Source organism: Fulmarus glacialis, unplaced genomic scaffold (assembly GCF_000690835.1).
Source record: "Fulmarus glacialis isolate BGI_N327 unplaced genomic scaffold, ASM69083v1 scaffold35949, whole genome shotgun sequence".
Classification (NCBI taxonomy): Eukaryota; Metazoa; Chordata; class Aves; order Procellariiformes; family Procellariidae; genus Fulmarus; species Fulmarus glacialis.
This window is the reverse complement of record NW_009233208.1, coordinates 1-10,778: the sequence shown is the minus strand read 5'-3', so window position 1 is coordinate 10,778 and position 10,778 is coordinate 1. Positions and strand designations below refer to the sequence as shown.

Below are 10,778 nucleotides of genomic sequence, written 5' to 3'. Positions count from 1 at the left end.
ACCCGCGTCCCGGTCGGCTCACCCCAACTTTTCCAAGGCCTCCCCCGCTCGCCACGGCTGCGTTCCCCTTTCCAGAAAGAGCATACCCAGGACCTGAACCTTCCCGCAGGTCCGGACAGCTGTTCATCGGTGCTGTGTTTTAAAATACGTTAGCGATGCCTGGCTGCTTGGATACTCGTAATCTCTAAGGAGCGTTTTCAGCATAAAGCCTGGCAGCTGGGAAGACAGGAGATGGGAGGTCAACGTTAAGTGGATAAATAAATAATGCATAAACAGACATCAGATGATGCATAATGTCAAACCTGATCCCGCTGCAGGCAATACGAATGTTACCTGAGGAAAGGTTTATCTCCCGACTTCAGGATCTGGCCTGCACCAAAGATGCCAATGCCACTACTTCTACCAGAACATTCAGCATCCCTGATCAAAACCAGCATAAACTTGGGGAAAGGGGGGAGCAGTTTTATTATTCACAGAGTAAAAAGGGTTCTTTCTCAATCTATTACTGTTGCCAACCAAAAATACCAGTTCGTTGTGGGGGTTTAATACATTTGTTTCTGGCCAGTTATCACCTGTAACTAAACGAGGCTACGAGGCAGGTTTGGCCTTCCCTGGGATGGGCACAGTCCCGCTGCCTTCGCTTGTGTGTGAGCGATGCCCCTGGCTTCCGCCGCTGTGAGAGGCACGCACCACCTACGCTGCGCAAACAGCAGTGTTACAGGGTCACTGTGAGCGGAAGTTCCATCTGCTCATTCTACAGATGCGTAAATCTGCAAATAATTAACTTGTCATGATCCAAGCTGTCAGGTACTTGCACCTACTTAGTTCTTAAAAGTAGTGCAGCAGCAGAATATATTCCAGCACCTTAGAAATTACTCTCAGCTATCCTGACCAAAAGAATGGCTGCCAGCCATGGCAGCCAGAAACTACTTGTGGACAGAGAAGTAGGACCTAAGCAGATCAACACGAGGTGAAAAAATTCAGTTTTTCAGCTGTGATACCTAAAAGCCTTCCCATAAGGAGTAAATTCTTAGCAGGCTAACTCATGTAGCTTTTCAAAGGCATGTAGGAGTCACAGTAAACATTCAGACAGGGATATGAAAAATTTTCTTTTTATGAAGCACAAATGTTAAAGTATAACTGTACATTGCAGAAACGTTTAAATGCCATAAAAATATTTTTTAAAAAGTGTAGTATTTAATAATTGTACAAAATTATATTAAAAAAAATGAAAAGGTATATTTAATGCCTTGATTCACAGTAAGGAGAACTCTCTTGTAAGCTGAGTATTCTTATCTCTGCCCCCATTATTTCACTTGATCAGCTTTCTCTGCACCAATGTAGAAATCAATTCACTGACTTGAATACAGCAATCCATCCAGCAAAACAGGTTTCAGAGTAATTCATCAACAGAGCTAAAGAATAATAGCAGAGTCCTTTCACGTTAAAAAAGTGGTCTGGTTGAAAGACCAGCCACTCACAACTCCCTGTACTACAAACTAACTTCTCATTTGAGTTATAGAAAAGATTTACTTTGTCAGAGCTAAAAGGTATAACTCACTATCAAACTGCAAAATGAAATAACTACTTTCTGCTGCATCTGAACAGTTGTTTTTGTTTCCCTGTGGATAATCCACCTGAACCATACCTGGAGCAACCTGGAAAGACAAGAGAAGTATTCGTTAAAAATGAGTGTTGCATATTTTCGGTGTTCAGGCATATGCTCACAGAATGTTAAAAAAAGACAAGATCTGTATGTTGAGTCCAGAAATAAAGTTGGACAATACCAATTCCTATGTTATGAAATAGCATTGTTTCTCACTTATTCGTCTTATGTATTCAGCTTTTTGGTTCGTATCTGAATCTGATGAGTCACTTTCCTCAGATGAATGAGAGGAGTTTTGCCATTCACGAGAGCTGTTACAACAGTGTGGTTTCTGCACACTTTCTGTGTCATCCAGGAGTTTTGATTCCAAAGCATGAGTACATTGCCAGTCAACTGCATCTTCCTGGGAAGAAAGAAGAGCTGCAGAACTATCCACGTTCTCTTCAGAGGCTCCCAACAGCACAGTTTTTAAGTTAATGGTAAAGCAATCACTGTTCCTTCGCCTAGAAGAGTAGTTACAATTTACCTCAGAGAAAGCATTAAGTAACTCACTACTTGCGTCTTTGTCTTCTTCAACGTTCATCTCATGCTCTTCAAAGTCTTCTGGGTCAGCATCCGGATTTTCATTTGCCTGGCTGCTGCTGTCGTCACATGTACTATTTGTAAAGTACTGCACGAATACATTCGGTGTGTCAGAGGAATGAGGTACTCTACTTATGATCTCACGCCTTGTATAGTCATGATTACTTATGACATCGCTGTCACTGTCATCTTCATCGCTGACAGAACCGCTGGATTCATTTGCCCTTTTTTTAACCTCTTTGTAAATGATCTCTAGAGAGGCTATTTCTTCAGATTTAACTATCCAAGGTGAATCGGCTAATGTCCTGATGCATACCTAGAAGAGCAAAGTGAATTAAAAAAAAAAATCAGCCAAATTCACACACACACACAGAAAAATATGAAAAAAATATACCCCCAATCATGAGGTTCTCAAACAAACAATTCCTTCTGTGCCACACTTTTGCCTTTTTCTGCAGAGTTCAGGGCATCTAGGATTGTTCCCTCTTCTCCATTCCTGTAAATATGACAGCCTTCACTACAAATCAAGGCACACAGCATTAGACAGCCTCAAAGAAATTACACTAGTGCCAAGCAGTGTCAGCTATGAAATGTTTTAATTCTAATTTTTGAGACATCTTTCTAAGACTAAAAGCTCATTTTAGAAATACATCTTAAACCTGAGGCAAGTCTTGCAACTCTCTAGTAGCTCTTGCAGTTACCATGCAAAAGAGAAGCCTTACATGGATGATCAATTTTCATGTCCTTTAGAAATGTACCATTTGAAGCAATGAACTATATAACATCCTAAGTCCCATTTTCTCAGTTCTACTCTGCACTTCTGAGGATTACTGAATGCACTTCTGAGGATTACTGAATATTCAAAGCATTGAGAGGAAAATGTTGACAATAAAAAAAATTAACCTTAGACACTACTTGGCAAAGTCATGTTCAGCAATCTTAGCGATATGAAGGTAATGACATAGCAAAGGACAGAAACATGAGGAAAGAAGTCTGATACCAATCTGCTCTGGATATGTTTGTAGAAATGGAAAATATTTATGCTGAAAAACCCTATAGAATTAAATGTAAAAGAAGTCAGAGACTATAAAAAAAAAAGAAAGCAAGCAAAGATGGATAGAAACAAGTCCCAGGAATCTTGTTATTTTTGCTTGAAATTTAGTGGCAGTTCAGTCTCGTCTCTTTCTATTAAAATAAAAAATTAGCTGACTCAGGACTGCCTTCCTCAAGCCCTAAAACATGACACTTGATCACAAAAAAAGTCAAAGAAAGATTGTTTTATTAAAAACAGTGGAACAATTTGAGTGATATATTACCATTACCTTCCTTTCTTCCTTAAGTACTCTTCCTTAATCATGGACTTTTTTGCCAATCACTGCATGTGACTACTGTTTGCCTTGTGTATGTGCCCATCCTCCTCCCTATCCCTACCCTGAGTAGGTTTGCTTCCAGAGATCTATTGTTTCTTTTCTTTTTGTTTGCTTTTTGTTTTCATTCAACTCCAATATTCGAGTAGATAATGACTCCAGGAGTTAATTTCTAAGACACTATGCCAGCTCTAGATTCTGGCAGAGATAACTTGCATGTAAATATCCTTTTTTCCTACTAAGTTTTCCACTATCACGCACCCTTTTCACTAATCCCTGTTTATAACAGAATACAGTAATAAATCATTACTGAGACTGGAGAAGGAAGACGACATCAGGCTGCCCAGAGAAGTGATCCTGAACTTGCTAGTAACAGTTCTGGAACTAACAGCTAGGATACTTTTCTGGCAGGGACATATCTGCACATAACTGCATCCCAGCCTGTGGTATGAGAAACATCTGAAACTGGAAGGTTGGGGACCTGTAAGGTATATCTGATTTCAGTAACGAGGATTTTTCCTTTGACTGAGAAGCTACTGTTGATGTTACAAAGCAGACTCAGGAAACCTGAGAAACAACATGCTTTAAAGACTACTTCCTCAAAGCAGTGTCTCATCTCTATGAAGGTCTTCGATGGTCTGTCCTTTGTCTCCTTGCTGAGATGAATTGAGAGTAAGTTCTTATTTGCTGTGTGGGAGATCATTTCCAACAACCATCCAGATCTGGTGCTTACCAGGCTGCTGAACTTTTACTTTTAGCACTTCTCACATGCTGTCCTTGACTTCTTTTGTGGACAATAACCATGAAGCATAGCTTTAGGAAAAAAAAAGTCTTAAGAGCACTAACATTGACTCTTTTCTTCTCCAGATGTGCCTAAATAACTGGCCCATCTTTTGGAGACTAAAACTCCCAACTCTAGCCCATTTTTATGCATCACTACAGGAACAATATGCCTATATCCAACTGGGTCTTTAGAGCTACTTTTTGTCTTTTCAGCTTGCTTTCCTATAGAAACGTGATAAAGAAGAGACCTGGAAGGCAAGTTTAAGATAATTGCTTTCAGTTGTAGAATCTCTCAAAATGCTTTTAAACTCCAGCAACCAGGGACCTGGCTAAACTATCCTCAAATCTTCAGGGAATGCTCTGATTTTTGGTGTAATAAATGGAAAAATATTATAGGGGTAATTTTCTGTTTTTGTTAATGGTTTTGTTCTTAGAGAGGAGTACAATGCTGCAGGAGGAAATAATGGAGGCAAAATGTGCCAGAAACTGCTTTCCTAAGGAGCAATGGATACACATCACTCCTGAATGTTTTCAGAGCATCCTTCTTGGTGGAGAACAGGTCTTCTCCCTATGCACTTCACCTAAGAACTGGAGTAGGTTTTTTGTTTTGGAGTTATTGCCCTGGCTCAGATAGTAGAAGAAATTTGTCTGCTACAGGAAGGATTTACATATAAGGTAATTTTCAAAGGGCAAGGGGTTAATTGTCCTACACTGGGTGCTCTGCTGTAGGACTTAGCCTGCTTCTGTGTACCATAAAGAGTTCATTTAAAGTTACTTGGGTGGAGGTCTGCCCTTCAGTACTGCCTGCCCCCTCTAACTTCATAGAATCATAGAACAGCCCAGACTGGAAAGGACCTCGAAAGACCGTCTGGTCCAACCTTTCATGGGAGAGGGAGCCTAGATGAGATTATCTCAGTGCTCTGCTGTAGGACTTAGCCTGCTTCTGTGTACCATAAAGAGTTCATTTAAAGTTACTTGGGTGGAGGTCTGCCCTTCAGTACTGCCTGCCCCCTCTAACTTCATAGAATCATAGAACAGCCCAGACTGGAAAGGACCTCGAAAGACCGTCTGGTCCAACCTTTCATGGGAGAAGGAGCCTAGATGAGATTATCTCGCACCCTGTCCAATCACACATTAAAACCTCCAGGGATGGGGACTCTACCACATCCTTGGGGAAGCTGTTCCAGGGATTGATTGTTCTCACTGTAAAACAATTTCTTTCTTATATAGAGATGAAACCTCTCATGGTACAACTTATACCCATTGCCCCTTGTCTTGAGAGTCTCTGTCCTGTTTGTAGCCACTCTAAGTACTGGAATACTGTAATGAGGTACCCCCTGAGCCTTCTCTTCTCCAGGGAGAAAAGACCCCTTCAGTCTTAAGGTAATTTTCAAAGGGCAAGGGGTTAATTGTCCTACACTGGGTGCTCTGCTGTAGGACTTAGCCTGCTTCTGTGTACCATAAAGAGTTCATTTAAAGTTACTTGGGTGGAGGTCTGCCCTTCAGTACTGCCTGCCCCCTCTAACTTCATAGAATCATAGAACAGCCCAGACTGGAAAGGACCTCGAAAGACCGTCTGGTCCAACCTTTCATGGGAGAAGGAGCCTAGATGAGATTATCTCGCACCCTGTCCAATCACACATTAAAACCTCCAGGGATGGGGACTCTACCACATCCTTGGGGAAGCTGTTCCAGGGATTGATTGTTCTCACTGTAAAACAATTTCTTTCTTATATAGAGATGAAACCTCTCATGGTACAACTTATACCCATTGCCCCTTGTCTTGAGAGTCTCTGTCCTGTTTGTAGCCACTCTAAGTACTGGAATACTGTAATGAGGTACCCCCTGAGCCTTCTCTTCTCCAGGGAGAAAAGACCCAACTCCTTCAGTCTTTCCTCACAGGGCAGGTTCTCCAGCCTTTTGCTCATCTTCATGGCCCTCCTCTGGACCCTCTCCAGTCTGTCCACATCTTTCTTGTGCCGTCAGGACCAGAACTGGACACAGTACTCCAGGTGTGGCCTGACAAGCGCTGAGTAGGGTGGGATGATCACATCTCTCTCTCTCTCTGTTAGTAGCTCGTCACAGAAGTAGCAAGAAATGGTTTTGAAAAAGATTGAATATTTGTTCCGCAGAACAGACAGGATTTAGAGCCTATAGACTATCTCTGACATAGTAAAACTGCAAATTAAAGCATTGTATGTACTTACATAACTTGTACCTAATGCACAGGATTAGAAATTTCAAATGGTAAACTTCCTCCTCCCAACCAGGAAGGTTAAATATGAGAATTATTACATACCAAGGTATGTGGGAGCGATTTTTTTTGAAGAATATAACCTCCTGCATGCATACACTTCAGGGCACCAGCTAATATCAGTGAAAAACATACAGCACCTGCGATTGCAACTGTATGATAATCTGCAAGTGAAAAAACCAACGAAACAAACATACATGAATGAAGTTTCCAATGACCACATTTCATATTTCACATTCAGAACAGCTATTTAGAATCACAGAATAATTTTGGTTAGAAGGGACCTCTGGAGGTCATCTGGTCCAAAGTCAAACAAGACCAAATCTCAAATTAGATTCAGGAATTAAAAAAGAAATTACACCATCTTTGATAACTAATTATGCAGTTAGTGAAGATTTATATGGCTCACAGGATTAACAATAGATTTGGAGCCCCCAAATGGATGGGTTTTTATATTTCACTTAAAAATTCCCACAATGTTTATCACTCGGAAGGTACTTTCTCTCTTATTATTTTTAGGATTAAATGACTTGTAAATCTGCCTATGTAAAAAGAAAACATTTGCACATAATCAAGTCAGACAATCCATTCCTGCACCACAGCACAGTTACCTTGTTGAGCTACAGTCTCTGCAGTTATACATTTCCAGGCTGATGGGATGGAACGTTTGTTTAGAGATGCAGTGATCATAACAGACACACAGTAATTTCTATTTGGATACAATTCTTCAATGACAGTATTAAAAATTTCTTCAGTGGTTTTCTCACGTGGCCTCTGCCATGAAAGACAATGTTTTAAAGTTAGCTATTTGCCTAAAAAGAGATCCCCAGCCACTGATAAAACATCATGGCTATTTCAGAGAAATGCAGCAGCATGTGAAACTGCAAAAACTGACACAGTAACTCAGTGGTTTACCTAGACAACTGCTTCATCTCTAGTTCTAGCTGATGTCAAGATGCCTACCTTACGCCTGTTTGTGATATATTGTATTATCAAAGATAAATTGCCTTCTGTCTCCACCTGTTGGTCACTATATGTCCCCTTGAAGCAGCCTCACATAGTCTACAGATTTGAAACTGCAAGTGATATTCTGGTTCAGAAATCAGGGAAAAATATCCATGGCAGGCAAGTTGTGGTCCTTCTGTGACTCATGGCAGAATGAGTTAGACAGATTAAATTCCCAACAGGTACCTCTCCGACCTGCTGTTCAAAACTTCCAATACAGGCAGTCCATGCTCTAGTTAGGCAACTTATTCCAGAGCTTTGCCACCCCAGGTATTAATGTCTCTCTTGACGTTTAACCTAGTCTGCACAACTGTCAATTTCACTTCGCTGTTTTTGGTCACAGTCACAGTGAATGGTTTATTTCCTCTTATTCTGTAGTAAATGTTTACATACTCAGAGACTCTGCCCTCTAACTGTGCTTTGCCTGCTTACACTAAGCAGTCCCCTATTATTCCAGCATTTTCTCACAGGTCACGTGTCAGGATCCCCCACAGTCCCTACTGTTCCTTTTTGGATCCCGCTCAACTGGGCCATGTCTTTTCTGAACCCCAGATTGGTGCAGGGCAGCTGGGCTTTACAAGCCCTGAGTACGTAAAAATATGATTTTTTTTTTAATCTCTCTATATGTGAGTCATGTTTAGCTTGTAATATTAGAGAATATTCTCATCCTTTCTGGCAAAACTGCTGCCTGTGTAGCTGTTACCACTCTACTTATTACACACACAATTATTCTTAAGTGTTACGCCTTGCATTGGTCCTTATTGAATTATCTCCTATTATTTTAAGATTACTTCTCCATTTTGTAAGGATCATTTTAAGTTCTAATCATGCCTATCTACCTCTCTATTTCTGCAAACACACACACAAAAAAATTAAATAGTACCAGATCCAGAATAGGTTGTTTCAGAAACTAGCTGGATACATTTTTCCAGTTTGACAGAAAATTACTGAACTGCTTTCCGAACACATTTACCTATCAGCTGTGCATACACCTGCTAGTAGTTTCTGCTAAACTGTCTTTCTCTTGTCATCCCAGAGAATAATCACTTGAGCAAGTGCCCTGTGCTTTATTTCAAGTAAGGAAACAGGACAACTAGTATTCCTCTTCTAGGCCTGCTTCTCTGCCATAGAAGGAAGCTAAGATTATGTTGGCCATTCTCTTTGTTTTCTTCTAAGTATCTTCTACTCACGTATTTGCTTCTGTGAATCTGCTAACCATTAGAGACATTTTATGCTTTCTATACTTCTCCCCGAAAGCACAAATAAAACAGAGTTCTCTACCTTATGCTCTCCATCAAGTGTTTTCAGTGTTATATCATAATCAAGCTCTTCATATATATCAATTAAAGACAGTAGCTTTTCATTTTTTCTGAAGTGAGAGGTTGGCAGCTTTATGGTAACATTTATACAGTTTAGACAGGAGCTGATATTAACTTCTGGTGGTCCCAGAAACGCTATTGAAAAAAAGAAAGAGAAAAAAAATTATGGAAAAAATATATACTATGTATTCAGTACCAATTCTATTTGGGAGACGGATATATAGCTGACTAATCAGATTCCAGAGTATGTCACTGTTGTAAATCCACAAGGCCTTGCAACATTTAAGTTCCACAGTCAAATGATCTTTTCCCATATGACTAGATTTTAAAAACAGAAAGCAGTAGAGGGGAGGGAAGAAGCAGAAACGTGACAGAGGCTTTGCTTCAGCTCCACAGAGATGTAAGCTTTTTATCTATTTGAGAGGAAAGCTGAGGTTAATGTATAGGAAAAGCTGATTACTTTCTTGCTCATCATCACCTTTTAGTCACTCTCTGGAAGGAATCTCTGTAGAAATTCAGTGGTGTGTAGCCCTGCACATATTCATACTGGTTGCAAAGAAGGCTATAGATTTAAACTTGACAGCTGAGCTCCAAAGACTATACTGACAGTAGGACGGAGGACCTAGCGAAACATAGTTACACTTCTGTGAGACTTCCACTGAGTTCAAAGTAATCTCTCAAGTTCAGGTCCTCAAAACATGTAGGTGTTTGAAGAGCCATGCACACCAATTGTCTCCTCTCTCCAAAACTACACATCCATCAAGATCAGAGGAACTTCCGTAGTGAATCAAGCCTAAGATCTTTCTTCCTCCAATACAGGAAAGTAGTAGGAATGTTGGAAAATGGTGTGAGAACAAACTATCTCCATAATCCTCCATTTCTGCATAGTACATTGTGGGGGAAAAAAACTATGAAAATTTAGAGTTTGCATTTCACTCTTGTCTTTTCCAGAAGCGTGTACGTTTTCATCAAGGTGGAGACTGGTTTGTCAACCTCTGCAAAATTCAAAAAAGCAATATAAATTTGCTAACTATTACTGTTCCTGAAATAGGGTAGAAAGCAAAAAAAAAAAGGTTTAATACTTAGAACAAATGTGAGCTTTCATCTACTCTCAAACAGGAAAGCATGTCCTAGTCAATGGTTGCACACTTACTCCTTTCTCATCTTTTGTTTTAAGTTACAAATAAACATTAGCTTAAATCTGGTCACAGTCAAATGTGATTGTTCTCCTGGCTCTTTGTAATGAAGCCTTTCTGTCTTTGCTCAATGCATCTGTCAGCAGGAGTGAGACTCCACCACAGGTACGTGAAGGTAGATATCAACTACGCCCAGTAAGGAAATATCTCAGAATATTGATTCTTTCCTATTCAGGCACTGTAAAACAAAGAAGGACTACAGAGTTCATCTAAGTCCCATGCCCTGGAAAACATGACTTCACTCAATTGCTTATGGGTTGAACTAGAGAACTACTAGCAAAACATCCAATTTAAATTTACAAGTTGCCAGTGACGGACAATCAGCCAGAGCACCCGACATTTTGTTCCAGTGGTCAATTCAAAATACGTCTCTTGTTCCTAGCTAAAATTTATCTAGCTTCAGCTTCCAGTCAGGGCATGCTGTTATGCTTTGTTTACAAGACTGAAGAAGCCTGCCATCATATTAAGTAGTAGTCAATGCACCTTCTGATCCTTCTTTTTATTAAACTAACTGCTGAAAGACTGAAGGCCTCCACCTCAGAGGGATGTTCTCAAATCCTTCAGTTATCCTTGTGGCTATCTCCCCAACCCCTCAAATTTTTCATCATTTCTGAGACTATAAGTGAACACAGCTGCAGCTACCTCTGTGCTGAATTCATAGAATCA

The 10,778-nt window shown here is 40.2% G+C and overlaps 1 protein-coding gene across 1 annotated transcript; it reads right to left on the bottom strand.

Moving 5' to 3' along the window:
* Positions 1–333: 333 nt before the first annotated feature.
* On the bottom strand, positions 334–9,051 carry LOC104071885 (interferon alpha/beta receptor 2-like; the record flags this gene model as incomplete). Its single annotated transcript, XM_009585244.1, has 6 exons — positions 334–420; positions 1,649–1,658; positions 1,823–2,504; positions 6,638–6,756; positions 7,204–7,366; positions 8,879–9,051. Coding segments are annotated over 6 exons (1,234 nt in total), but the record flags the coding sequence as incomplete, so codon positions are not given.
* Positions 9,052–10,778: the final 1,727 nt, after the last annotated feature.